Here is a 24,498-nt window from a genome sequence, read left to right on the forward strand (position 1 = left end):
GGCGATGTGCAGCAACACGAGGAGCTCTTGGGAAGCCAAGGAACCAACACGAGATGCGTGCGTGCGTTCGTGCGTGCGTGCGTCCTGTTCATCAGCCTCCGCCCTTGACTTGCTGCCACGGGCCAGTCTCAGTCTCAAGCCAGAGTCGGACTGAGAGGTGAGCGAGCGAGTGGCCCACTCCGCGCAGAGAGTGAGACGGGGAGAGAGACGACAGACTGAGACCCAGACAGAGGGCAACGACAGAGAGCATATCAACGTCAGACGACTCGACGTCGACCAAATCACCACCACACCATCACCTCCAGCATCCCTCGTGAACCCCATCGCATCGGCATTGCATCCTCTCATAGATACCACAGTGTACATCAACCAGCCCCTTGACGGCATTTGCGTACAACACAGCGCCCTCCCTCGTCTCTCATCACCTCTCAACTGCTTCCCTTGCCCTCATTCTTTCTCACCTCGCCTCCGCCGCCTGCCATCATGGCAGATTCGGCTTCACCGCAGTCTGCCGCTGCCCTTCAGGCAGTGATGCAGGCGCTCGAGTCTTTGTACAAGAACCCGGATAAGCAGGCAAAGGACGAGGCAAATGCGTGGCTGCAAGACTTTCAAAAGACTCCAGAGGCATGGCAGACAGCCAATTCGTTGCTTCTCGCGCAAGATCTTCCTCTTGAGCCGCGCTTGTTTGCTGCGCAGACGTTTAGGACAAAGGTGGGTGCGCTAGTAATGGCGAGGAAAGGATCATTAGAGCTCTACGACTAATGCTGGCCGCTCTTGCAGACAACATTCGACCTCGACCAGGTGCCCGCCGAATCACGGCAGTCCCTCCGCGATACCCTTCTTACAGCCCTTGCAGCCTACTCGTCCGGCCCTCGTGTCGTGCAGACACAGCTATGCCTCACTTTGGCGGGCTTAGCTATCCAGATGACGGAGGAAGAGTGGCCAGAGGTAGTAAAGGGCATGACGGCGAGATTCGGCAGCGACCCGGCGAGCGTGGGGGTCTTGCTCGAATTCTTGACGGTTCTACCAGAGGAGGTGACGACAAACTCAAGGATACCAGTGGAGAACGAGCATTTCAATGCGAGGATCAAGACGCTGCTGACAAGTCAGGCTGATGAGATTATGAGGCTGTTGACGATGTACATTCAAGCGCCTGGTGAGTGGGAGCGGTCATGAAGATCCTCGAGTAATGCTGACCAGCTTCACACTCGGTCGTCCGTAGGCATCACACCGCAGATTCAATCCTCCATCTTCCAATGCTTACGTAGCTGGCTCAAGACGGGCGAGATTACAGCTCAGCAGATTGCGGAGACTCCCCTCTTCCAGTTTTCCTTCGACGCTCTGCGCTCAGACGACCTCTTCGACGTAGCAGTCGACGTCGTCTGCGACCTCATTCATGAGACGCAGGAGCTCCAGGAGAACCAAGCAGTCATCGGACAGATCGTGCAGAGGTTGCTGCCGATGAGACAGGAGCTGGCGCAGGCGGGCGACGATGAGGACAAAGTGAGAGGGATCTGCCGCATGTTTGCGCAGGCGGGAGAGACGTACCACACGCTTCTGCATCGACATCAAGACGACTTTTTCCCCATCGTCGAAGTACTCATCGAGTGCGCAACATACCACGAGCTGGAGATCGTGCAGATCACTTTCCGTTTCTGGTACTTGCTCGCTGCCGGGCTGGGAAAGCGCAAGGAGGATCCGAGCATTGCGCCATTCCTACAAGTCTATGCTCGCCTCTTGGATATCATCATCGGGCATCTGCGCTTTCCCGACAATGAGAACGCTCAGACGGCAGCGGAGCGCGATGAGTTCCGCTCATTCAGGCACTACATGGGCGACACGCTCAAGGATTGCTGCTACGTGCTGGGCTTCAAGGACTGTCTAGGTCGCTCGTTGCAAATGATCCAGGACATTGTCTCAACAGCTCAGTCGGCGGGACAAGAGCCAAGGTGGCAGGACGTAGAGGCTCCGCTTTTCTCGATGAGGGCAATGGGCACCGAGGCGAGGCCAGATGGGCAGGATGAGGTAGTGGGCACGATTATTGATATCATCCCGAATCTCCCGGCGCATCCTCGCATGCGTTACGCCGGACTGCTCGTCATCTCACGATATACTGAGTGGGTCGACGTCCACCCGGACAGGATACCAGCGCTGCTCAGCTACATCAGTGCGGGGCTAGAGAGCGAGGGCGACGTGGCGGCAGCAGCGGGGCAAGCGATGAGCTACCTATGCCAGGACTGCAGACGACATCTCGTCCCGTACTTGCCGCAACTCTACGCCTTCCTCGGGTCGGTAGGAGACCGCCTTGAGCCGGATGACCTCATCACCATGGGCGAGGGCATCGGCCACATAGTCTCGACGATGCCTTCCCAAGAAGCTACAGCAGCCATGATGCAATTCTCCACACCCTGCCTAGAGCTCATTGCGCAAGTTGCCAATTTGGGGGAAGCCAGCCGCCAGGACTTGAAGAAGGCCAACATTCGTATTGATATGCTGGAACGCTTCTTGCTCATCATCGGCGACCGATTCGTGGGCACATTCGACGAGGCAGCCTGCAGCAAGACGGTGGGGGATGCATACCAGATCATTGATGGGCTTCTGGCGAAACATGGCAGCGCGTATTGGATTCATCAGTCGAGCGTCAATCTCTTCAGAAGGGCAACCATCTTCTTTGGCCCGCTGGTACTGCCCGTGCTCCCATCGCTGCTCGAGAGAGTTTCGGACTTGTTCCAGGCCACGGGCTTCTCAGGGTACCTGTGGATCATAGGGCGGATGGTGGACGGTTTTGCGGGAACAGGCGATGACCGCTTCAAGGCGGCTGTACAGAGCGCGTACGAGAAGGCCAGCAGTAAGGTCCTGCAAGTTCTCGAGAACTCTATGCCGAGGGAGGTGCCCGATATCATTGTGAGTACTTCGCGGCCAGGACGTCGTATTGACGAGCATTATGCTGAGCAACTTCTCCGCCCGTGTGCAGGAGGACTACGTCGACGTCTCAACCTCGCTCATCTCAGAGCTCCCTTCAATCCTCGTCCTCACCCCGATCTTCCCCCACGCATTCCGCACGGCGGTGACGGCGCTTAGCCTCGTCCAGCCGGAGATCATCGTGCGAGCCCTCGAGTTCATCCGCATTATCATCGGTCATGACTCTCTGGCTTCAACGCCCACACCCTCACAACCTGGCACGCCACTGACCCTCGGCGTAGGGCAGAACGGCAACAGACCACACGGCGACGCCGAGGTAGCCGCGTACGCCACTGCGATTCGCCGCGTCATCTCGGACCAAGGCTTCCCGCTCGTGACTGCCCTGGTCGAGGGACTGGTTACCACCTTCCCTCCGGACCAGATCCAGCTCGTCGTTACGCTCTTCCGCGTGCTGGTCAGTGGCTTCCCGCGGGAATGCCTAGCATGGATCGGTCCCGCCGTGGAGGCTCTACCGAATAATGCTGTAGGCCATGCAGCGAAAGTGAGGTTCGTAGAAGCCTTCAGCGCTGCTGTTCAAGAGGGCAATTTGCAAATGGTTAAGCGGGCAATCACGGAGGATTTGTACAGGGCGAGTATCAAGAGTAGGGAGAGGAGTAGGGTCGATAATCGTGGAGAGGTGGATCGTTGAGCTTTGTAGGGTGAGCGGTGAAGTGGATGTGCTAATGGGAAGGGATGAGGACGGGCTCACGGCAGGCAGGCAGGCAGCAGGCGTCACATGTGTAACCGGGAGATAGAGATGGTTGGAGGCGGCGCGTCTATTCGCAATCCATTCGTTGCCGCAAGACCATCGTGTTCTTCGTGCGCTCATCGTCATCGACTTGTGAGCTGATCGCAATCGGGCTTTTGACTTTGATCGCCGCACCTGCCCTCGGGTCGGAAGGCCGCGGCACCAGGCGGCGGTGGATTGCGAGCGGGACGAGGAGCGCAAGTGGGCAAGGCGTGGCTTAGCGTAGATTTCTGACGTGGCTCATCCATCGACACCACCATCAGTAGTCCGTCGCTCACTCTCCGTTGCGCTTGGCAGCGGGGATGAAAGAGGCAGGTCCAGATTCCAACGATATGATGACGACGATGGCTTGACGAGCTTGAAAGCCGGTCTGCAAGAAGGTGCAAGCTGCTGCGAGAGTGCACTCAGTATTCTCCGGCCTGCCTGGCTTTCCCCTTGTGCGCGACCTGCATTGCAGCGACACCAAGCCAGAAGGCTCGGCGTTGCAAGTCGTCTACGATGATCGATGATCAGACGCCGGGGTTCCTGACAAGCATCTCAGGTCTGACTCAACTCGTATCGGACGAGACTGATCAACAAAAAGGTGAAACAAGTTGCGGGACCCATCTTCGCTTCCCTTTGTCTCGCCTGTCTCGCCCTGCCGCAGACCCCTTGCTTCTCTCTCCCCGCTTCTCTCCTTGTTCGTCAAGCGAAGTCACTGGCTGGCTGGCTAGATGTCAAGTACCCACGCTCGTTCCTTTTCATTCGCTTTCTCATCCTCGATCTTCACTCTCTCATCCATCCTATCCCCGCGAGCTGGTCTCGCAGCATCCCTTTCGGTCTCACTGAATAGTCTTGACGACATTCTTCCAGCAGGCACCGCCATCCAGCACGTCCACGTTTTCAACATGAAGTTTTCTCTGACCGCCGCAGCCTTGCCCCTCGCCTTGGCAACGACAATGCTTTCTCACGTTCAGGCTGGTCCTGCTCGTGACTCCCAGCACAAGCACAAGCCCCTTCGCGCAATTGGTATGGCTTTGAAGTCGTCCGAAGACTTGAGTGACGCGATCAGCGGCGCACCCTTCTTCGCCGCTCATCCTGCTCGTCACGACCACAAGATCAAAAGTGGCTCGAGGCGAAGGCGCAGACGTATTGACGACGCTGTTGTACCCGCCGTCGTAGACCGCCGCGACCCTGCGCCGACCAAGGTGAAACGCGTCTGTACTAGAAAGGCAACGACGACAGCCTGGACCACGACGATGACGACACAAACCGTGACAACGGACCATCCCCATCCCTCCAAGGAGACGGACTCTCCCTCCTCTGTCCACAGCAATTCGCCAAAAGCTACAGGTGGCAGCGACGATAGCAACGACAGTGACAGTGATGAGGGTGGCAACAAGGGCAACTCGTCGTCGAGCTGCTTCCCCGCACTCGACTTCAAGATGCCAACCAACGTCCCCGATTCTGTGGACAACTGGTGGTGCTCGACGCAAGACGAGCAGGCCTGGCTCGGCTTCTCGTACGATGTGAGCTGGTGCCCTTCGTCCGCGCAACTTACCAAGTCCTTCAAGCGCATGCGTTCAGAGTACAATGCACGCTACGTCCGCATGTATGGTACTTGCGACAACGATGGCTTCACCGATCAGCTGATCAATGCAGGCTGGGAGGCCGGTCTAGGGATCTACCCGCTGATCTGGTTCGGCTTCGACGGCGACAATAAGTGGCAGACCCGCCGCGACAACATCATCAAGGCAATCAAGAGCAATTCCAAGGCTCCCTACGTTGTGCGCGGCGTCGTGGTCGGCAGTGAGCCCATGTTTGACTCGGTCATGTCACCCGACGATCTCGCTGCTCAGATCTACAATGTCAAGAACCAGCTCGCACCCTGGACAAACAAGGGTGACGACGGCATGCAGATCACGCTCAGTGAGATGCCTTACGGCTACCAGATCCGTAACAATGCCCCGCAGGTATTCAAGGCGCAAGACACCCTCATGGCCCACTCACTTCCCTTCTTCGACTGGACAGTCGGAGATGCCGGGTCGGACTCGACGGCAGGCAAAGTACAGAACGACCTCAACTACATGGTCAAGAACGGTTTGGGCAAGAAGATCATCATCTCTCAGACTGGGTGGCCCTCCAATGCCGATATTTGGAAGCCCAACAGCGCCAAAGCTGTTGCGTCGCTGCAGCAGGAGAAGGCCTACTTTGATATGCTCGACAACTTGGCTTGCTCGTGGATGGCAAAGAATGGACCGAAAGGTGGGATCGCGTGGTTCTCGCACATGTACGCTGATACGTTGTCTGGGTGGGGAGTGCTGGACACCAACTGGAAGGCAAAGTTTGACTTCAAGCCCAAGACGTCCTGCTGAGCAGGGGCGACGAGGAATTTGATGATGTAGAGAAGAAGACTCGAGCCCTGGTGGCCGAGCGCACAATGACCATTTAATGGGCAAGCGTTTACCTGTCCTCACCACATCTTGAATAGCTTCGTGTACGCGTACATCCTCCTATCTCGAGCGGAACATGCCTTTGGCAAAGGAGGACGTTGATGTCACGGGTATTGATACAGGATCACGGTGTACAGAGCAATATCAACAACCGAATTTGTCATCAGAGGATTCCCTGCGAGTAGCTGCGTAGCGGACGAGAAGAAGATGTCAGTTTAGTCCCTCATTCAGCCTCACTCCTCCTTCGTCATACTCACTACTGGAAAGTGTCGTACAATCTTGTGTACGAGCTTGCGCAACTAGCCAAGATCAGCCTGTCCACAAAGTCGTCGACCTGCTGCGCCGACAGAGCCAAGGCGAAGCGGTCCCGCAGATTGGAAGCGGTCAAGTCTCCAAGGGCGAAGCAGGGCAGCTTGGAGTCCTTGGCCATCAACTCAACGATCATGATGATCCTCTCCGCCTCTTTGCGCACATCTTTGAAGCCCTGCCGCATCAACTTCTTGAACTCCTCGTACTTCGGTGACCCTATTCCGCCCAAGACATCAATGTACTCCTGGGTCAGCTTGAATGGGCAGGCTTCGAATCCTACTCCTCCGGGCGAGATACCCAGCATGAAGCCAAAGTCGATGTCTGCGTGCGCGAAGTGGAGCGATGCGGACGGTGAGCGGGAGGAGACCGAGGAATGTGAGGGTTGCGAAGAAGCGCGAGATACGAACGAATGATTCGACCATCGCTGGAGAGAAGGATGTTTCCATTGTGCCTGTCCTTGATGCTGAGCAGGTAGCTGATGATCGAGTAGGCCGCGAGAGACTCCATGAAGCGGTCACGCGCGCGATTGAAGCGGGCGGATGAGGGGTCGCCGTACGTCTGTGGGTGTAGCGTCATCAAGCATCAGCGTCAGCACCATCATCATCAGCAGACCACTTTGACCCTGATACCTCTCAAACTCACATCAACGAAATGATCATAGATACTGTATGTAGCAATCTTGCCTCCCTCTGGCCCACCAGCTCCATCCTTCTGCGCCCTAGCGTAGGCTTCTTTCTTGATCGAATGCACGCTCACCGCGTCGGTGATCGTCTCCATCAAGCCGGATGACTCAGAGGTAACGAGAATGCGGAAGTAGCGCACCCATAATCCTGAGTGAATTCAGTGAGCAAGGAAGGGAAGACGGTCAGTTGATGATCGTGGTCAGCTCGAGCGAGGCGGTGAGCTCGCAGAACTCACTTGATCCCTTCTCCTCCCAAATGCGCCCAAATTCATTGATAAGCTGAACAGCCAACTGCTCCTGCCTCAAATCCGCGCCCGTCTTTACGATGACACTGAACACGTCCCACGACGGCAAATGTCCGTACGGACTCGCCGCTCTGATCCTCGCCTTCTTGGCCGCCCACGTCTCACGGAACATGGCTGCCGATGGATCGTCCTTGTTCACTGCACGGAGCACCGTGGCCTCGTCCTCCACCGAGGTAGGGGCGGGACGTCGTGATGCTGCGGAAGAGCCGATCTTCCGCGAGCCTGATGACTTCATGCGTTCCATTCGCTCCTCTTCGAGGGCCATCATTTCTTGCATAATGCGCTTTCGGATCATCTCGGTGTCCGCGTGAATGAGACGTGAACCGCCTCCTGCGACGACAGGCGCGGCAGGGGCGCCATTGGGCCCACTGCTCGACTTGGCTGCGGTCTTGGTCGGGTCGGCTGCAATTGCCCCGCTGGTAGGAGGTGCGGCAGCGACACTGATGGGCGCTTTGACGCCCGCACTCCCTTGACCAATCTCGCTCTTCGGACCGGCCCCATTAGCCGCAGTCGAAGACGCGCTCGATCCGCCAGCAGCCCAGCTCGTTCCAATGATCCAGCTGCTCCAGCCACCTTGCGCGGTCGCGCTGATGTGCGGATTGTGGGTGACAGCAGGCTGCGAAGCTGCATTTGTCGACTGGTTGAGCTGGGCAAGCATGATCGCTGCAGTTCGCATCCGATCTGAGTAGTCGTCCAGCGAGGAAAGGTCTCGTCGGCGCCCTGAGGTGCCAGAGATGGAGCCTTGTCGTCCATGACCTGATGACTGCGGGGAGACGACGCCTCCGGCACCTCCTGAGCTCGTGGGAATGGAGCCAGCCCGGCCACGCGCCTGCGTCCAGGCCGCGGCATCGTGGTGTCGATTGATAGCCGTGAGGTCGTCCTCCTCGTCGCTGGCTTCCTGACGCTCCTCCCCGAAGGCAGACAGGTCTGCACCGAAAGCTTGCTCTGTCAGGTCGATCTCCTCGCCACTCTCATCGGGCATGGGAGACGAGGGACGACTGTCGGATCCAGCCGCAGCGCCGGGCCTGAGCGCAGGTTCAGGTGTACTAGCAGCAGCAGACTGACCAAAAGAGACGGAGCTTGAACTGACCGTCCGCTCTGCAAGGCGGCTGCGAGGCTCAGTACCGCTCTCAACCGCAGCAGCGCCAGGCGTCGAGGCGGACGAGTCGATGCGCGGGGAGTCGATCGCACTACCGCCACCACTCTTGACGCTGTCTCTCCTCAGCATCCCGACAGCTCCTGGTCCACTATCCCGTCTCAGCAAACCAGCAGCGCCTAATGCCTCCCTACTACCGGACTCGCTACCCTCAGTCCCGAACGCACGACTGAGCGCAAACTTCCTCCTTCTTAGATCCTCCGCCACGACCAACTTCTTGAGGGATTCGCGGTTGGAGCGTCGTTCAGGATCGAAGTCCAACTCATCTGTCAGAACTTCGACGTGAAGGAGGTAGGGGGCCCGATCTGCCGAATTGAGGACGACTGCTTCTGAAGGATTGATGCGGACGACACGATGGTGCCTCAATTCGCCGGGGCGACGCTTGGGTTTGGGTTGCTGTTGCTGCCCACGGCCAACACTCGTCGAGGGCAATGACGAGGAGGTCGCGGAGGCGCCAGGGACGTTGTGCGCATTCTCAATCGCATTCTGACTGTCCTCCCCGGCAGTCCCTGTCTCAGAGATAGCGGCACACCACAGCGGGAAGCAGACATCTGACGGGAGCTTGTGGTTTAGAGCTGTCAGCTCGGCGCGGAGTGCAGAGAGTCGGGCCGGCTTGGGTAGAAGCAGTAGACGTGCCGAGATATCCTGGAGAGTGAGAAGGAACTGAGTTTGCGTGCGACAGTAGTTCGATCGAAGCAGTCTTCGTCGGGCCTCTGTGTCGTATTGCGCTAGGACGGCGTCCATTGATGCTGGATGGTTGCTATCAGGGAGCGTAGCGGTAGAAGCGAAAGCTGACAAGCTCGTGCGACTGCCGTTGGCTAGGTTGGGCGTGGACTTGGTGACCTCGTTGCTGCGAGCTCTCCTGCTGCCCTTGCCAGGGCTTTGAGGGTGCCACGCTGGACGAGCTTTGGAATCCTTGCCTGCGTCTCCTTGAGGCTGGGTGTTGAAGGTGACGCCAAACGTCTGGCCAAAGGCTTCGCCTACGCTCGCCGTGGCTTTGCTGAAGCCGGCGGAGAAGTTGGCGAAAGGATTGTCTGGACTGGTGGCTGACGGACCGCTACTGCCGCTGCCCTTGGCCAAGATAGAGCCGCTCGGAGCAGTATTCTGTCGTTGAGCTAGAGGAGCAGACTTGGGCGTAACAGGTTGACGAGTAGTCTGCTGGGTCGCTTCTGCCTCGCTCTCCTCGTCTTCGTCGTCATCATCCTCGGACTCATCCCCGGCTCTGCGTCCAGGCAGTTCACCCTCGTCATCCGACCCCTCTCCTTTTCCAATCCTCTCGATTCCCTTTGCCAGTCCTTCTCCCTTCTTGGCATTGACCGCATTTGGCTTGGCCCTTCCCTGTTCCACCGCAATCTGCCCACTGAAGCCCGCCAAAGAGGGCATCGCCGGCACACTAGCCAGGACCGTCCCAATCCCCACGTAAGTGCTGCGGGTGTTGCGAGGTGACACCTTCTCGCGAGCTCGTGCTGAAGAGGATATGAGCCGTCTGAAGCGGGAGTTTGATGCTGTTGATGTCGAAGAAGAGGACGAGGAAGCCTGCGCTGGGACCAATGAGACATTGGCGTCCGACAGCGGATCGTCGTACAATATCCTCTGGCACTCATTGTACACCCGTTTGCAAACCTCGAATGATGCAGTATTCGGCTGACTGCCCAAGTCGAAGAGTGTGGCTTGCAAGTACCACAAAGTGAGCAAAGCCACATGCACCGATTCTTCGCATCTCTCCAGCACAAAGCATTCTAATGCTCTTGACTCGCTTGGCTTTGTGATGAGGAGGTGGCAGAGCTGCGGCCAGTAGAACTCTACCTCTTCCGGTGAGAAAGAAGTGCGCAGTCGGTAGACTAGGTAGTAGGTGATACCTATGTTGTCTGCATAGGTTCGAAGGTAGGAGAGGGCCAGGTGAGGAGAGAAGTAGTCGCTGTGAAAGAGGCGGAGGAGTAGGCTCGCCATGTTGGCGGCGCAGAGAGGCAGAGGGAGACCTCAAGTGATGCGAGCTTGAGATGTTGCTGGCCAACTTGGACGTCGAGCGCAGTCTATCTTCCCCTTTGCTGTGGCCCTCTTTGCTGTGCTGTTATGTGGCTGTGGTAGGAAGAAGCCAAAGCAAATGCCTCGTTACCCTCGCTCCCTCGTCCGCTGTTGGACTGGACCGAGCGGGGCCTGAGGCGGAGAAGCACGAGAGAGCGGCTTCGACGCAGGCATGCGAGCCAGACCAGGGAGAGCAACACGCGACCTGCTTTCGCACCAACATCGAGACCGTGGACAGAGAGAGAGGTGAGACGACGTGAGATGGCATGCTGTTGAGATTGATAAATGGTACATGAGTGTCTTTCGTGGCTGAAATTTGGAAGAAGAACCACGACGAGTCAATTCCAAAGGCATGCCTGATTACCAGACTCTCTCCATGGCTCATCGGCCACCGGTACCGCCCCCCTGCCATCAGCCTCGTCTTCCTCTCACTTCTTCCCAAAGCTGAAGCTGAAGCCACCAGAAGTCGTTCCACTTCCACTCCCTCCAGCAGCGGGAGCTGCAGGCGCACCGAAGGTGAAGGAAGTCCCTCCCGTACCGCTGCTAGGGCCGCTGGGAGTACTCGTCTTGGACGCCCCGAACGAGAAAGGGGCCGACGACGATGCTGGCGCCGCGGGAGCGGGAGAGGCAGAAGAAGAGGCACCAAAGGTGAAGCTCGGAGCCCCGCTGCCGCCGCTGGCTGAATCAGCCGGCTTACTAGCTGGTCCATTGCTGCTAGGAGCGCCAAAGGAGAAGGGTGTGGACGAAGACGACGAGCCATTGGCTGCTGGAGCCGGGCTGGCGGCCGCAGCTGATTTGCCGAACGAGAAGGGAGCTGGAGACGTACTACCACCAGTGCCATTGGCTTGGGCGCTTGTAGTGGCAGTAGAAGTGGCCGCAGCTGGCTTGCTGTCGCCGAAAGTGAAGGGAGCGGGTGACGAGGATGCGGCGGGAGCGGCAGGCGCTGCCGGCTTGGCCGCTGCTCCAAAGGTGAAGGGCGAAGATGAAGATGGCTGCGATGGCTTGCTCTCGGTCTTGGTCTGTGGCTGTGGTGGGGGTGCAGCAGATGAAGAGGAGGGGGCTCCAAAGGTGAAGCCACCTGATGACGCTGGCGCTGGAGCAGCCGGCTTCGCGGGATCAGATGGTGCCGCTGTCGCCGGTGCGCCGAATGAAAAAGGCGCTTTGCCTGCGTCAGCCTCACCTGGCTGCTTCGGGCCATCCTCAGCCTTGGAAGCAACAGGTGCAGTTCCAAAGGAAGGGGTAGGCGTGGCCACAGGTGCAGCTGCCGGTGGAGCAGGACCTTTCGCCTTGGCTTCCTTCTCCTTCTTTTCCCTCTCCAGCCTTTCCTTATCCTCTCTCGCTTCCCTGATTCTCTTCATGAGCTCCTCCTCCCTCCTTCTTTTGCCCGCGGCGTCGAGAGCCCTATTGCGGAGCGGTGAAGCTGTTGCTCCCGTTGCTCCAGCCGCGGCTGCGGTAGAAAGCGAAGAGGGCGACCCGCCGAGAGATAGACGGCCTCTGCTGTTCGTTCTTGAGGACGATGAGGAGGCTGAAGTGGACGTGGCTGCTGGGCTTCCGCGTGATGTACCACCCAGAGAAACGTCAGGCGTCGCAGAGCGTGAGCGGGTGAGCCCGGGCGAAGTACGCGGCGAGGCGCCAACGAGGCCAAGCTTCGACTTGGACAGTGGGGAGCGCAACGGAATACGGTGTGGCGCCTGGTAGAGGAGAGAGTCCACTCGTCGCGCAGACGACGGCGAGGACGATGCTGAGCCCGCGCCTGCAGCTGCCTTGGCCTCGGCAGCCCTCCTGGCCTGCAATTCCCTTTCCCCCACCTGCTCCCCCAACTCTCCTTTCCTCCGGCTCTCATCAATCTCCGCATCACTCAACCACACGGGAACGTAATGCGGGACCATCTCTCCCTTGTCCGGGTGCTCAGAGTCAGCAGGCATGGCCCATTTGGGACGCCACTCGAGCTTGACCGTCAAGCGACGCTTTACGCGACGCTGTTTAGTTACGCGGCGTTTTCGACCAGGCGTGACTTCCTCGTCTGTCAAGACATCGTCGAGATCCATCCGATGTTGGAAGTTCGAGACAGGGTCGTGCCATTCTTCGCCGATCGAGCGCTCTGAGTCGGGGACATCTCGTGAGGTGGTGGCAGCTTTGTTGCGACCCGCACGAGAGGTGGTACGCATCGAGACGTCATCATCCACATCGCTCAGATCCCGCATGTCATCGGCAAGTGACCTATCCTTTGGCTCTGCCTTGATAGTGCGAGGTTGGCGGATCTTGCGGGCAGCCTTGTGCTTAGCCCGCCTGGTGGACGGAAGCAATCCAGCAGGCGTACGCTGGGGCGGTGCGTACTCGTCCATCTCTTCATCGTCGAGCTCAGATAGAGGGCCAAGGGAGGCGAGATCCGTCTCGCTATCGTTCGCCTCTTCCCCCTCTCCCGGTAAGTACTCGTTGTCATCCTCATCCATCGCGCTACCGATCTCCGTGGGCTGGTAAGCGCGCCCCTTCTTCGCCCGACCTGCCCTGCCAATCACGCTGTCCTCCTCTCCTATATTACGAGCCTCGTCTGCTCCTCTCTTTTTTCCTCGACGCGTCGGGAGCTCGGTAGCTTCCCATGCCATACCTGTCTCGCCATCCTCTTCTTCCTCATCTTGGTCTTGCTGCAGCTGAGCTAGCTTCGAGGGACGATGTCTGATCGCGGGACGGACGGTACTCGTCTCGCTCCGTGCCTCGTTCGCAGCTGGTATGGAGCGTTTGTAGCCTGCCGTAGCTCCTGCAGGCGATGCTCTGCCCGCAGCTCCAGCATATGATGCCGGGTTGTAGCGCGAGCTCTGCCCAGGGGAGAGATGGGAAGACGTCGAAGGGGCTACGACGTTTGGTCTTCTAGGCGAGTACGGGGAGGCAGAACCGCTGCGAGGGAGAGCTGATGAGATCTTTTTGGCTGAGGATGGGAGGCCTCTGCCGAAAAGGGCTCTTGCGTCGAAGCCAGTGGCAGAGGCAAACGAAGAAGCAACGGCGCTCGTGTTGCTTCGCGCAAGGTCTCGCCTCCTCTTGACCTGCAGCGCATCAGCTTGAGCGATGTCAAATGGCCTGTTGTCCGAGTCTGGGATGCCTGCGCGCCTGCGTTGCTCTCTGTTGGCGATGGCAATGCGAAACAGTGGTCAGACGCGGTGAGACAAGACATGGATGGGACGTGGTGCATGCTCACAATCTGAATGCCTGCCTCTTCCCCCTGACTACAAGTGCTTGAAAGCCTACATGGATCCAATAGAGGGCCAAGATGAATGCGAGGAAGTGGACATAGCTCATCCAGGAGGCCATCTTGATTATGACCTTGGCCCTCGATGTGCAATGATGATCAGAGCGACGTCGAAAGCTGAGCCCAACGTCTCCGCCTCGACGACTTTGTTCGCGCTTCGACTGGTCGCGCAGTTGAGGCGCGGCACGGATGGGCGACGAGGCGTTGGACTATGGACGGAGCGAGCGAACGAGCGAATGAGCGACGACATCCGTTGCATGGCCGCCTCGAGCGGGGCGACGTTGATTGCCTTCTTCTCTTCTCCATACCTTGATCCCTCGTCACTCGCCGCAATGGAAGTCGAAACGGAGAGGATCCTCTCCATTCCGACGGAGCAGGGTGATGTACCCATCGACCTGGCCGACCTGCCCAATGATGCAGAGTCGGTGCAGGACATCGTCGGTCTTCTGGCCGCCGATGCTCAACCTGCTCACTACTGGGCAACTCTGGCATACGAGTACCTCCGTCATCACGACAATGAGCCAGCAGCCATCGAATTTCTTGGTCGAGGCAGTCACACTCTGCGCATGACGCCCAACAAGTCTCGCGGTACAGCTCTCCTCGACTCGATGCTTGCTGGCCTGTATGCCAATCGAGCAAGAAGCTCGCCCAAGCAGATCATTCAAGAGGCAAAGTATCAGCCACTCGCCGGTCGAGAGGGTCTGCACGCAAAGCATGCCCACTTCTCCTACGCAACGCAGCTTACCAATGCCGCCGCTGCGTCGGACCCTGCGGCAGTCCACTCGCAACTCTCCAGGGCAGTCGACATGGCGCTCAAGGGCATGACAAACGACGCAGAGCGCATCTTCACCGACGTATCCACAAAGCAGCCAAAGAATACGCTCGCGCTCCTTGGCAAAGCCTGCTGCCTCTTGCGACGACGCGCCTTCCCTCAGGCTCTCGCCATCTATCAGCACGCCCTCGCCCTGGTGCTCCCATATGAGAAGAAGGGCGACTTCTCCCGACCGGACCCTCGCATCGGTATTGGACTCTGCCTTGCTGGCATGGGCAAGGTCTCAGATGCTCGAAGGGCATGGCAGCGATCGGCAGACATCTATCCAAACAAGTCTGCGCCCAAACTCCTCCTCGGTCTGTCAGCCATCAATGCAGCGAGCCAGTCGGCTGCTTTGCCTCTGGGTCTCTTTGACGTGGGCATCTCAGCAACGGAGGAGCAAGCACGACAGGCGGCACGCGAGCAAGGTCTTGCCAGCATCCAAGCAGCCTGGGCCCTGAACAACAAGAGTGCAATGACTGCTGTAGCTCTCTCTGAGCACTTCGCCCGTCGAGCCTCAGCCCTCGCCGCAGAGGGTGACGTTCTCAAGGCGACCGCCCAGTTCACCCAAGCTCTTAAGCTCGGTGAGCATGCCCTCCAGTATGCAGACGCCCGCAGCGACCTCCTCGCCGCTACGGCAGCGACGGCTCGCGCGGCTCACTTGGCAATGCATGCCGCCTCTCAATCTAAGTGCACGCTAGATGAGATGGAGATGAGATCTATGGCCAACAGACACTGGAACCGCATTGTCGAGGATCTCGGACGAGCACCTCTGCCGGGCTCGTCGAATGCGGCCATCTCGCCCCTCTTTGCTCATGCATCAGTTAGCCTCGCCCAGCTTCAACTGGGCCAGGGAGAAGTGGTCGCGGCTATGCACACTCTCGACGTGTTGCGCCTCGCCAATCATCATCAGACACCCAGTCACCTCGTTGAGGCTTCTTTCCTCGAGGCGAGCTTGCGAGCCGCTTCTCATCCCGGAGCAGGCAAAGAAGAGGTGGCCCGGGATCGTCACAAGGCTAGAGTCCTTCTAGAACGCAGCCTCAACCTCTGTGATGCTGCTAGCGAGGATTCTCGTGGCGGCTCATCGTCTACGGCTGCAAGTCGCAAAGCTTTGGTGGCCGAAGTAGCTGGCCAATCCACGGTGCAACAGATTCATGCGCTCGGCCAGGACGTCTTGGCCAATGTCGAACTTGCACAGCTCCTTCAGGTAGGCGCCTCCCGTGCCGACCTACCTCGGGCAGCTAGACGGTACCAGGCAGCGCTCGACATCTTCGCTCGACAGCGCGAGGCGGGAAGCGACGTCATAGCCAACACATCAGCTTCGCTGGAAATTCGCTTACGTGCCAATTTGGGTGCTATTTTGGGCGTCCGAGCCCTCGAGTCGGTCGTAGGCGCCGGTTTTGTCACAAAGGGCGGCCCAACTCAGCCTCAACACCCACTAATAGAACGCTCTCTCGAGCATCTGCGTGTCGCTCTCGACCTCATTCGCTCCAGCGAGGAGCGTAATGCCGCTGCACCCGAAGACCTCGAGTCAGAAAAGACAACCATTCTCTACAATGCCGCTCGCCTGCAAGAATCCAGCTCCTCGCTGGAAGACGCTCGCCGAACATACGAGACGCTGCTGTCCATGCACCCAGAGTATATTGACGCACGCGTTCGACTGGCAATCATGGTAGCTTCGCTTCCCTCATCGGACAACGTCAACGGGAAAGCCACCCAGCTGGCGAATGCCTACTTCAAGGAAGCCCTTTCCTCCGACCCAGCCAACCTGGACACGCGCGCAGCGTACGTCTGCTTCCTCGCGGGCGAGCTACCCTGCTCCCCTTACCCGGGTCAGTGGGGCATCATCAAGGACACCCTCGCCGAGCTCTTCCTCGGCGCCAACGACTCCAAAGCCACACGCGTCTTTGGCGGCGCCCAAGCTGCCAAGCAAGTAGCAACGGATGCGACGGGCGACTCCTTCATCATGAGCGCGATGGGCTGGTCTTACTATCAGCTAGGCCGTGAGGCGAGAGATAAGAAAGAGAGGGAGCGTTGCATGTTTCGCTCGGCGGAGTTCTTCGGCCAGGCGCTTGCCAACGACCAGCGCTGCGCAGTTGCTGCGCAAGGACTGGGGATCCTTCTGTGTGATGATGGTCTGATTGGGAGCAAGGGGCCTGCGAGCCAGGACCCGGAGGCTGAGCGTGACGCGCGACGCAGGGCAGTTGATGAGGGCCTGTCCGTCTTCAGCAAACTGCGCGAGGTCAGGCACGATGGATCCATACATGTCTGCCTTGGTCATGCGCTAGGCAGGCGTGAAGAGTGGGAGAGGAGCGCAAAGGCGTACGAAGTGGCATCGCGACAATACTACGATGATGCCAACGCAAATGTGCTCGTCAGCTGGGCAATGGCGGAGTACCACGTCGGCTTGTCGAGCAGGAGCTTCCCAACATTGATGCGCAGCGTGGAACGCTTGAGCCGCGCCAGAAGCATCTTCGAGGAGAAGAAGCAGGAGATCGCAGGTGGAGCTGGCGAGCCCGCTACGACCAACGGTTCAGCAAACGGCGAGAATGGCGCCGCCGCCGCCAAGCCTTCGAGCAATAACCCTCGCCTCCTCTCTCTCGAGGCCGAAATCCGCCTCACGCACTACAATTCTGCTGTCATCAAGCAGAAATCTCTGCAGATGCTGCTCGAGACTCGCAAGGAGGAGCGCCTCCTCCCTGAACTGCGCCAGGCGATCGAAGGAATCAGCGATTCCCTCTCCACCTTCACCACTCTACTCCCTGCAGCCCAGCAGGGTCAACTTGGACTTGTCTCTGCCGAGCTTCTGGAGCAACGCATTCAATTCGGCGAGTCGCTGCGTGATCGTCAGGCCCAAGCGGCTGTACAGGAGCAAGAGGCCTTCGAAGCAGAAGTGGCTGAGCGATCTGAGGCTGTCAAAGCTCTGCGGGCCGAGAAGGAGCGTCAGCGCGTGGAGGCAGAGCAGCGTGCCCGCGAGGAGGAGGAGAAGCGCCTCGAGGAGGTCAAGGAGCGTCGTCGTCGTGCGGTCGAGGAGGCGCGCGAGTTCACCTATCGTCTGCCAAGCCCTGAGGTGCAGGTCAAGCAGAAGAGGGGTGGTGGGGGTGAGAAGACGGGCAAAAAGCGCTCCCGCAAGCAACGTGGGGCTAGCAGTGAAGTGGAGACGGACGAGGAGGAGCGTCGCGCTCAAGACGCCTTGCTGGAGGACGATGAGAACCTTGCTGCTCTGACTGGAGAAAGTGAAGGCGAAGGCGCGTACGATGAGGAAGAGAGACAGAAGCGTCGCGCAGACAGGAAGAGGGCGAAGATGGAGGAACTGCGTGCCTCCCGGGCGGCAAAGAAGCAGAAGGGCTCCAAGGGCAAGCCTAGGAAGAAGAGAGTCGTCAAAGACAGTGACGCCGAGTCGAGCAGTGAGAGTAGTAGTAGCGAGGGCGGACCAGACTCGGACGACGAGGAGGAAGCTCAAAGCTCCAACGCAGGCAGTGACGGCGAGGATGATGGGGCGAAGGAGGAGAGGAGGGCTCAGAAGCTGGAGAAGAAGAAGCGAAAGGAGAAGAGGGAGAAAAAGAAGTCAGGCAAGAAGAGCAAGAAGGCTGCAGCGCCTTCGAGGCCCGCCAAGAGGGGGGTCGTTGATGACGATATGATTGATACGGATGAGGAGATGTAGAGCCGTTCAAATGATAGTCATTTCCAATCTCTCAGGACTTGATGCTGAAAGCAGGAAAGACAATTGAGCGTGAGCAGCACGCGCACGAGTTGAGCTAGATTGGATCGCTTTGAGACTGGTCAATGAATAGGGATGGTCGCATTGACTCAAGACTTCTACGTCTATCGACATACAACAGCCAGGAATACCTCTTTCCCCATCCTTGCCTTCTACGCGTCACCTGTGGCTGGAGGCTGCGCTCGTCAGAACCCCTTTCCGCAATCTTATCGTCTTGTCTGCCCTTGGAATCCCTGATGCTGAGCCTGCTGCTGCGCCGGGTACGCCCCCGTTCCTGGGCCTTGCCCTGCCGCGAAAGGATAATACCCACCCTGCGGCATCTGCAGAGGAAAAGGCACCTGCGCGTGCGTCATTGGTGGAGAGCCGCCATAGACGGCTGCTCCTGGCCTCATTTGAGGTGGAGGTGAAGCGTATGGGAGGGTCGTGGCGTGTTGCTGCGGGTGCATGGAGGCGGGAGATTGGGCAGGGTAAGGAGGGTAACCCCCACCGACGTGGAGGGGGGCCATGCTCGGGCTTGGTGACATTCCTGGTGGTGGCGAGGAGCCCATCGGTGCGGGGGAGGCAGCTGCTGCTGCGGCGGCGGTGGCTTGCTGGCGCTGCTGAGCTTGAAGGCGCTGTTGCTCTTGCTGGGCTTGCAGCTGCTGCTGCTGGCTTCCCACAACGGCCGCTACGCCGTTCAAGGCGAGGCTAGAGCCCACACGACGCGATTCGGCGTCAAATTGCATTGTGCGCTCCATTTGCCCTGTGGTAGGCACCGAGCTTGCGGCACTGTTTCCCTGACCGGAGGACGAGGAAGATGAAGGCATGACTGCAGCGCTCACGCCGAGCGGTACGCCCCTCTGTCTCAAGCTCCTGTTGGTTGCCCGTTGCTCACCAGCCGCATCATAGCGTGCCGTCTCATTGGAGCTGAACTGTGGTACCAGCGCAGGTACCTTGCCAGCCAGCCCCGATGTGGCTTCAGGAGCGTGAAGGGACGAGTCCAGAGTGCCCCAGTATGGTGCATCGCACGCTGGTGAAGAGGCTGTAGCGGCAAGGGCTGGGTCGAGGATGGCTGGAGGAAGGCGAGAGGAGAGAGAGCGGATAGTATCGGGTGATGGAAGGAGCAGGGAGGAGCTCGAGCCGCTAGTGGACTGAATGAGGAAGGAGAGGCTTTCGAGCGCTTGAGCGGCGATGGCTTGCTCCGCTTCGCCTGGCTGGTCTTCGACGATTACCACATGCGATCGCGCAGATGAGCCCAAGAATGGCTTGCCATCGGTCGCTGCTTTCCGAGCTCTCTCCGCCGTCTTGACTCGCGCAAAGCCGCGTTGGAGTCTTTTCCACTGCATGGCTTGCAGCTTCAAGAGCAGCGTAGCACAGCGCTCCAGACCTTCTGTGACTTGGCTGTCTTCCACCGCCATAGCCGCCCTGAGCGTCTCGCTATCCAGTGACGGGTCGAGGTTGTCGCAGAGTCCCTCCAGTGCCGACGGCGGCGGCGGCGGCGCTTCCATGATCTTGTTCGCCGCAGCGACCTCATCCTCCTCGGCCTCTTCACCACCCTCCAATACCACCTCCCAAGGGAGTCGTCCTTCCATGACCCTTTCGCTCGTTTTAGTGCTCCACACCAGTCCACTTGCCGCCTGACTCAAAGACGCATTCGACGAGTCGTAGCTTGGCGCCAATGATGATGCATAGGCTCCGTAGTAGAGGTTCAGCGGCCGGACTATCTTCCCCATCGAGCGCTCAGATAGGTCTTCTAGGCTTCGTGCTGGGTAGCGTAGAGACACTTGTCTGTGGAGGCGCTGTCCGAGGGTGGGGACCTTGGAAGATGAGGCGAAGGAGGAGGGCTTGACCTCAATGGGAACGAGGTCGGCCGCTCCTGCTTGTAAATTCTGGGCTTCGGCGGTCGTGAGCTCGACAGCCTTCGAGAAGTAGTCGCCCGTCGAGAGACGCATGTGTAGGGCGTACTTGCGCGACGCTCGCTGTGAGGTATCATTCTTGCTGCCGTTAGCAGCCGCCGCTTTGACCTTGCCTTCGAGGAGAGCGTCGAGTGATGCGGCGAACTGGTCATCTTCCTCCTTTTTCACTTGACCCTCCGCGCCAACCTCTTCCACCTTTGCCTTGCTAGCGTTGGCCGACCTCGCAATCTCGTCGACAAGATTGAGTACAAGCGTCAGGCTCGCCAGCTGAGATGTCGGCGAAGATGAAGTTGAGGATGCGCTCTGGTTTCCTTGCTTGAGGAGAGGCGAGCGCAGGGCCAGGAGGTACGCACGGATCTGACGTAGCGAAATAGTGCGTCCGTCAAATGCCTCGCCAAGGGTAGAGGGGGCCGTTGACTTCGCCTTCGCTTTAGCCTTGCCCGTCGCGGCTGTGGTGAAAGTGCTGCCTGCTGCGAGCGGGAGCTCGAGGAGGCCAGGTGCAAAGCTGCAACAGCGGCAAAGAAGAGACATCAGCACGCGTTCAGTCGACTAGGGATAGGATCTTCTGCACTTACCATTCCAAGGCTGCCGTCAACTTCTGCCCATCGCTTTTGCTCAATAGGAGCTCCTCGTCTATTGACAGAGCTCCCTCAGCCAGCGCTCTCGTCTGCTCATCCATCATCTCGTCATCTTCCGCCTCAAGAGCGGAAGGCGACGCGCCATCCATCGGGTTGTTTGTACCCCTTGTACTCCTCCGCGCGTCATGTGCAGCGCCCTTGCCAGAGGGAGATGTAGACGAGGACAGCGGGGGAGATCCGGCAGACTGGCCACGGCTTTGAGATGTATGACCATTCTTTGGCGGTCTTCCCCTTCCTCTGCCTTTTCCCCTGCCTCTTGAGGGCGACCGATTGCCATTGACATAGACTGCTTCTTCGCTGTCCGCCTGCGGCTCTGGCGTCAATGCGCTGCCAGACTGCTGCTGCTGCTGCGACTCCCCATCAGCTGTACGCTTGCGCTTGCGAGGGCTGTCATCCAGCTGGCCTATCGTCGGAGACATGGATGTTGCTCCATCGTCGTTGCGGGCGCGAGCGGATCGACGGGGTGGCATGATTGACGAGAGAGACTATGCCGATGCGGGCGGCTAGCAGCTCCTGTCAATGCCTCTATCTCACGCGGCGACGGCGACGGCGACGGCGGTGATGGCACGCGGATGTCTTGCCGTCAAGCGGCGACCAAGTAGGAGATCTTGTGGTGAGACTTGGTACAGCGGCAGCAAGGTAGGAAGGCAGATGGCCGGGCGATGCGATGCCCCGCACCGCAATATGATCCTTTGCTTTGCGGAATGGACTCGAGGTGCTCTTGCTTGAGGTCGACCGAGGAGTGCAGATGGCTGGCTAGTATTGAGCGCCCTCTGTAGCTGTGCTGCAGGGCGTTGTCGTGGGACACGGACTGGGACGACGTTGTTCCTCGTTGCACGAGATCGCCAAAGAGGTTTCGCGGCGCGTCCGACTTGGACTTGGACGTCGCGAGGCCTTGGGGACGACAGTACAGGCGGGCCACGCGGATGCTAGGGTGGACGAGTGCCTGCAAATGCCGCTGTGATGGGGCTGATGCTGCTTTCAAAGGGTCGATGAAAGACAGCACAGAGCAAGGTGATGACGACAAAGAGGATTCGAGAGATGGGGAGCGAGGGAGCAAAGGCCCAAAGATGGCAGCCGCGAGTCGGACCACTCGCCTCTCTGCCCCGCCCGCGCCGCCTCTGCTGCCGCCCTCTGGCCTGGCTGCCTTGTCCTGCCACGAGGCGCGCGCGTCTCAGCCAAATTGACTCGGGGCTACCGGCGAGTCGAACAATAGCTGATACGAGCGAGGAGAGGAGCAAATCGACGTGAAGCTACGAATGCAAGGATGCTGCGATGATGTCGATGCTGCCACCGACGCTGTGCGTGGCATGAGCATGAATCGCCCTTCCCGCCGCTGCTGCTGCTGCTGCTGCCGGCGCCGCCTGTCACAGTCATTGGCGCGGAGCGGTCGCCTCAGTCGGCGACTAAGAGTAGAAAGATTTGGAGATGGAGTGAATGCATTGTTCTCTGCTCGACATGAAATAGCTACGGAGTATGCTAAGCCGCGACATGAGTCTGCTCTCTTAGACCTGGGCCTCCTTTGCCGCTGCCTCCTTCTGAGTGGGCTGGGCCCCGTTCGAAGCGTGAGGAGCCATGATCTCATCCTCGAAAGAGACCATAGGTCGGAGCCCCCACCTCTCCAGCATGCCCTTGTCCTGATCCCAGCTGCTGGTGGGCGTGGTCAACATCCTCTCACCCGTAAAGATCGCGTTCGCCCCCGCCATGAAAGCCATAGCCTGCTCCCCCTCGCTGAACAGGTGACGCCCTGCCGCCAGACGGATGATAGACTTGCACAGGACCAATCGAGCAGTCGCGACCGTCCTGAGCATAGTGGGGAAGTCAACGGGTTCATTGCCCTCCATGGGCGTGCCAGGGATAGCGACAAGGGCGTTGACGGGGAAGGACTCGGGGTGCTCTGGGAGGCGAGACATCTCGTAAATGAGGCCTACGCGGTCCTCGTGCTCTTCACCCAGTCCGAGGATTCCGCCGGAGCAGACGGAGATGCCGGCTTGGCGAACGTTCTCGATGGTGGACAGGCGGTCGTCGTACGAGCGGGATGTGACGACCTGGAGCGTTCGCGAGGAGATAGGGAAAGTAGGTCAGCAGGATTGACTACCAAAGGGGTCAATCATTCGGGCTTGGGCCCGCACTCACCTTACCATAGTACTCCCTACTGGTGTCCAGGTTGTGATTGTACGCCGTCAAGCCCGCATTCTTCAGAGCGGCTGCCTGCTCCTTGGTGAGCATGCCCAGCGTGGTGCACACCTCCATCCCCATCCCACGGATCTCGCTGACCATCTCCAGAATCCTGTTGAATCCTCTCTTCCTACCGCCTACCTCTCTCCAAGCAGCCCCCATACAGAACCTTGTCGACCCGTTTGCCTTGGCCTTTCGCGCCTCGACCAGAACTTCGTCCACGTCACTGAGCTTAGAGGGAGTGGAAGGGGTCGTGTACTTGCTCGACTGAGAGCAGTACCCACAATCCTCGGAGCAGCCTCCCTCCTTGATGTTCATGAGAGTGCAGAGCTGGACTGAGTTCTTCGGGTGAACGAGCCTGTGCACCGTAGCCGCTCGGAAGACGAGCTCGAGGAGGGGAGAGTTGTAGATCTCTGAGACTTCCTTGCGAGTCCAGTCGTGGCGGGTGGTGCCATCGGGTGCTCGAGGAGTAACAGGAGCTGAGGCCGAAGACTGGGATGACGCGGGACCAGGGCCAGCGGGAGGGAGCTCGCTGGGGTCGACAGGGAGGGCACGCTTGTTGGACGCCGATGAGGAGATAGCGCGGATCGATGAGGCTGGAGAGGAAGAGGAGGCCACAGCGCTGCGCAGAAGCAGTTGCGCTGCTGTTCGCGGCAGGACCATAGGCGCTCGCATCGCCGTAGTCGAGAGCGATGCCATTGCTGGATCGATGGTAGTGGTGATGAGGAATCCAAGGAGTTCACCGGCCCACCGAGAAGAAGCACTGGGTCTGGAGCGGCAGCGGCGGGCGTGCGAGCGTTGAGTTGGGCGGGACCGGCAGTGAGGCGGCGGGCGGCGGCAGTTCAGCAGAGAGCAGCGAGGGATGCTTCGATGTGTTGGCCCGGGCGGCGAGCACTTTCCCCCCATGCGCAACTACTTGAAAGACGGACTGGCAGTCGAGCAATTGGGGGAGAGCCGGAGAGAAAGCTGGCGCGATAGGCGATGCAATGCAGCAGCTGCTTGAACGGCCAGCCAGCGTGCGATTCAACCTGGATGAATGGTGACGACCACTGCCGGGCTCGTCACACCGACGCGGCGAATGAGAGGCAATGGACCGAGCAGCTCCGCCGATGCTCGCGATGCTGCCCCTTGCCCGTGGGATGTCCTTCGCGCCAACAGCACTCGCCTCGATATCGTCGACACTCGCATTGCGATCCTCGAGAAGGGGGCTCAACAGTGATCGCAGAACGAAGCGCCCGCGTTGGGGGGCAGAACAAGCGTATCCGTCATTAGGCAACTCAGCTCGCCGAAGCCAAGCAGGCAATGAGCGACAGGTCGTCGCGTAACGCACACGCACAGTCGCCAGGATCTCCATGGCTAGAGCTCGCTAAAGAGCGCCTCGACGAAGGTCGAT

General features: G+C 59.1%; 7 protein-coding genes across 7 annotated transcripts; 3 read left to right on the top strand and 4 right to left on the bottom strand.

Annotated features, from left to right (window-relative positions):
• Window positions 1-259: 259 nt before the first annotated feature.
• BDZ90DRAFT_249570 (ARM repeat-containing protein) lies at window positions 260-3,710 on the top strand. Its single transcript, XM_025507661.1, has 4 exons — window positions 260-711; window positions 781-1,156; window positions 1,223-2,904; window positions 2,975-3,710. Exons 1-4 carry the CDS (start codon window positions 484-486, stop codon window positions 3,608-3,610), a joined length of 2,922 nt encoding a protein of 973 aa, XP_025364329.1. The 5' UTR covers window positions 260-483; the 3' UTR covers window positions 3,611-3,710.
• A 1,423-nt stretch (window positions 3,711-5,133) lies between these two features.
• On the top strand, window positions 5,134-6,063 carry BDZ90DRAFT_245420 (glycoside hydrolase; the record flags this gene model as incomplete). The annotated part of the gene is made up of 1 exon (XM_025507509.1): window positions 5,134-6,063. One exon carries the CDS (start codon window positions 5,134-5,136, stop codon window positions 6,061-6,063), a length of 930 nt encoding a protein of 309 aa, XP_025364330.1.
• On the bottom strand, window positions 5,869-10,682 carry BDZ90DRAFT_230571 (hypothetical protein). Its single transcript, XM_025505521.1, has 5 exons — window positions 7,369-10,682; window positions 7,093-7,280; window positions 6,858-7,008; window positions 6,399-6,771; window positions 5,869-6,326 (listed from the first exon to the last, which is right to left on the bottom strand). Exons 1-5 carry the CDS (start codon window positions 10,541-10,543, stop codon window positions 6,305-6,307), a joined length of 3,909 nt encoding a protein of 1,302 aa, XP_025364331.1. The 5' UTR covers window positions 10,544-10,682; the 3' UTR covers window positions 5,869-6,304.
• Window positions 10,683-10,869: 187 nt separating this feature from the next.
• Window positions 10,870-13,969, bottom strand: BDZ90DRAFT_230572 (hypothetical protein). Its single transcript, XM_025505522.1, has 2 exons — window positions 13,812-13,969; window positions 10,870-13,735 (listed from the first exon to the last, which is right to left on the bottom strand). Exons 1-2 carry the CDS (start codon window positions 13,922-13,924, stop codon window positions 11,047-11,049), a joined length of 2,802 nt encoding a protein of 933 aa, XP_025364332.1. The 5' UTR covers window positions 13,925-13,969; the 3' UTR covers window positions 10,870-11,046.
• A 178-nt stretch (window positions 13,970-14,147) lies between these two features.
• Window positions 14,148-18,395, top strand: BDZ90DRAFT_230573 (TPR-like protein). The gene has a single exon (XM_025505523.1). The coding sequence runs from the start codon at window positions 14,195-14,197 to the stop codon at window positions 18,335-18,337; it is 4,143 nt and encodes a 1,380-aa protein (XP_025364333.1). The 5' UTR covers window positions 14,148-14,194; the 3' UTR covers window positions 18,338-18,395.
• A 73-nt stretch (window positions 18,396-18,468) lies between these two features.
• Window positions 18,469-21,749, bottom strand: BDZ90DRAFT_117965 (hypothetical protein). The gene is made up of 2 exons (XM_025503272.1): window positions 20,865-21,749; window positions 18,469-20,794 (listed from the first exon to the last, which is right to left on the bottom strand). The coding sequence occupies exons 1-2, from the start codon at window positions 21,395-21,397 to the stop codon at window positions 18,601-18,603; spliced, it is 2,727 nt and encodes a 908-aa protein (XP_025364334.1). The 5' UTR covers window positions 21,398-21,749; the 3' UTR covers window positions 18,469-18,600.
• A 663-nt stretch (window positions 21,750-22,412) lies between these two features.
• On the bottom strand, window positions 22,413-23,815 carry BDZ90DRAFT_230575 (biotin synthase). The gene is made up of 2 exons (XM_025505524.1): window positions 23,064-23,815; window positions 22,413-22,975 (listed from the first exon to the last, which is right to left on the bottom strand). Exons 1-2 carry the CDS (start codon window positions 23,802-23,804, stop codon window positions 22,433-22,435), a joined length of 1,284 nt encoding a protein of 427 aa, XP_025364335.1. The 5' UTR covers window positions 23,805-23,815; the 3' UTR covers window positions 22,413-22,432.
• Between the last annotated feature and the right edge of the window lie 683 nt (window positions 23,816-24,498).

The sequence above is a fragment of the Jaminaea rosea genome (assembly GCF_003144245.1).
Source record: "Jaminaea rosea strain MCA 5214 unplaced genomic scaffold BDZ90scaffold_2, whole genome shotgun sequence".
Lineage (NCBI taxonomy): Eukaryota > Fungi > Basidiomycota > Exobasidiomycetes > Microstromatales > Jaminaea > Jaminaea rosea.

What these genes read in the sequence shown, in the direction of transcription:
- BDZ90DRAFT_117965 (XM_025503272.1), bottom strand. Translation starts at nt 21,397, where the DNA reads ATGCCACCCCGTCGATCCGCTCGCGCCCGCAACGACGATGGAGCAACA. An exon ending in TTGACGGCAGCCTTGGAATG is followed by an intron (nt 20,795 to 20,864) that starts GTAAGTGCAGAA and finishes CCGCTGTTGCAG; the next exon opens with CTTTGCACCTGGCCTCCTCG.
- BDZ90DRAFT_230572 (XM_025505522.1), bottom strand. Translation starts at nt 13,924, where the DNA reads ATGGCCTCCTGGATGAGCTATGTCCACTTCCTCGCATTCATCTTGGCC. An exon ending in AAGAGGCAGGCATTCAGATT is followed by an intron (nt 13,736 to 13,811) that starts GTGAGCATGCAC and finishes CATCGCCAACAG; the next exon opens with AGAGCAACGCAGGCGCGCAG.
- BDZ90DRAFT_249570 (XM_025507661.1), top strand. Translation starts at nt 484, where the DNA reads ATGGCAGATTCGGCTTCACCGCAGTCTGCCGCTGCCCTTCAGGCAGTG. An exon ending in GATGTACATTCAAGCGCCTG is followed by an intron (nt 1,157 to 1,222) that starts GTGAGTGGGAGC and finishes GGTCGTCCGTAG; the next exon opens with GCATCACACCGCAGATTCAA. An exon ending in GGGAGGTGCCCGATATCATT is followed by an intron (nt 2,905 to 2,974) that starts GTGAGTACTTCG and finishes GCCCGTGTGCAG; the next exon opens with GAGGACTACGTCGACGTCTC.
- BDZ90DRAFT_230571 (XM_025505521.1), bottom strand. Translation starts at nt 10,543, where the DNA reads ATGGCGAGCCTACTCCTCCGCCTCTTTCACAGCGACTACTTCTCTCCT. An exon ending in TTGGGAGGAGAAGGGATCAA is followed by an intron (nt 7,281 to 7,368) that starts GTGAGTTCTGCG and finishes GAATTCACTCAG; the next exon opens with GATTATGGGTGCGCTACTTC. An exon ending in CAGCGATGGTCGAATCATTC is followed by an intron (nt 6,772 to 6,857) that starts GTTCGTATCTCG and finishes TCGCGCACGCAG; the next exon opens with ACATCGACTTTGGCTTCATG.
- BDZ90DRAFT_230573 (XM_025505523.1), top strand. Translation starts at nt 14,195, where the DNA reads ATGGAAGTCGAAACGGAGAGGATCCTCTCCATTCCGACGGAGCAGGGT.
- BDZ90DRAFT_230575 (XM_025505524.1), bottom strand. Translation starts at nt 23,804, where the DNA reads ATGGCATCGCTCTCGACTACGGCGATGCGAGCGCCTATGGTCCTGCCG. An exon ending in GTAGGGAGTACTATGGTAAG is followed by an intron (nt 22,976 to 23,063) that starts GTGAGTGCGGGC and finishes CGAACGCTCCAG; the next exon opens with GTCGTCACATCCCGCTCGTA.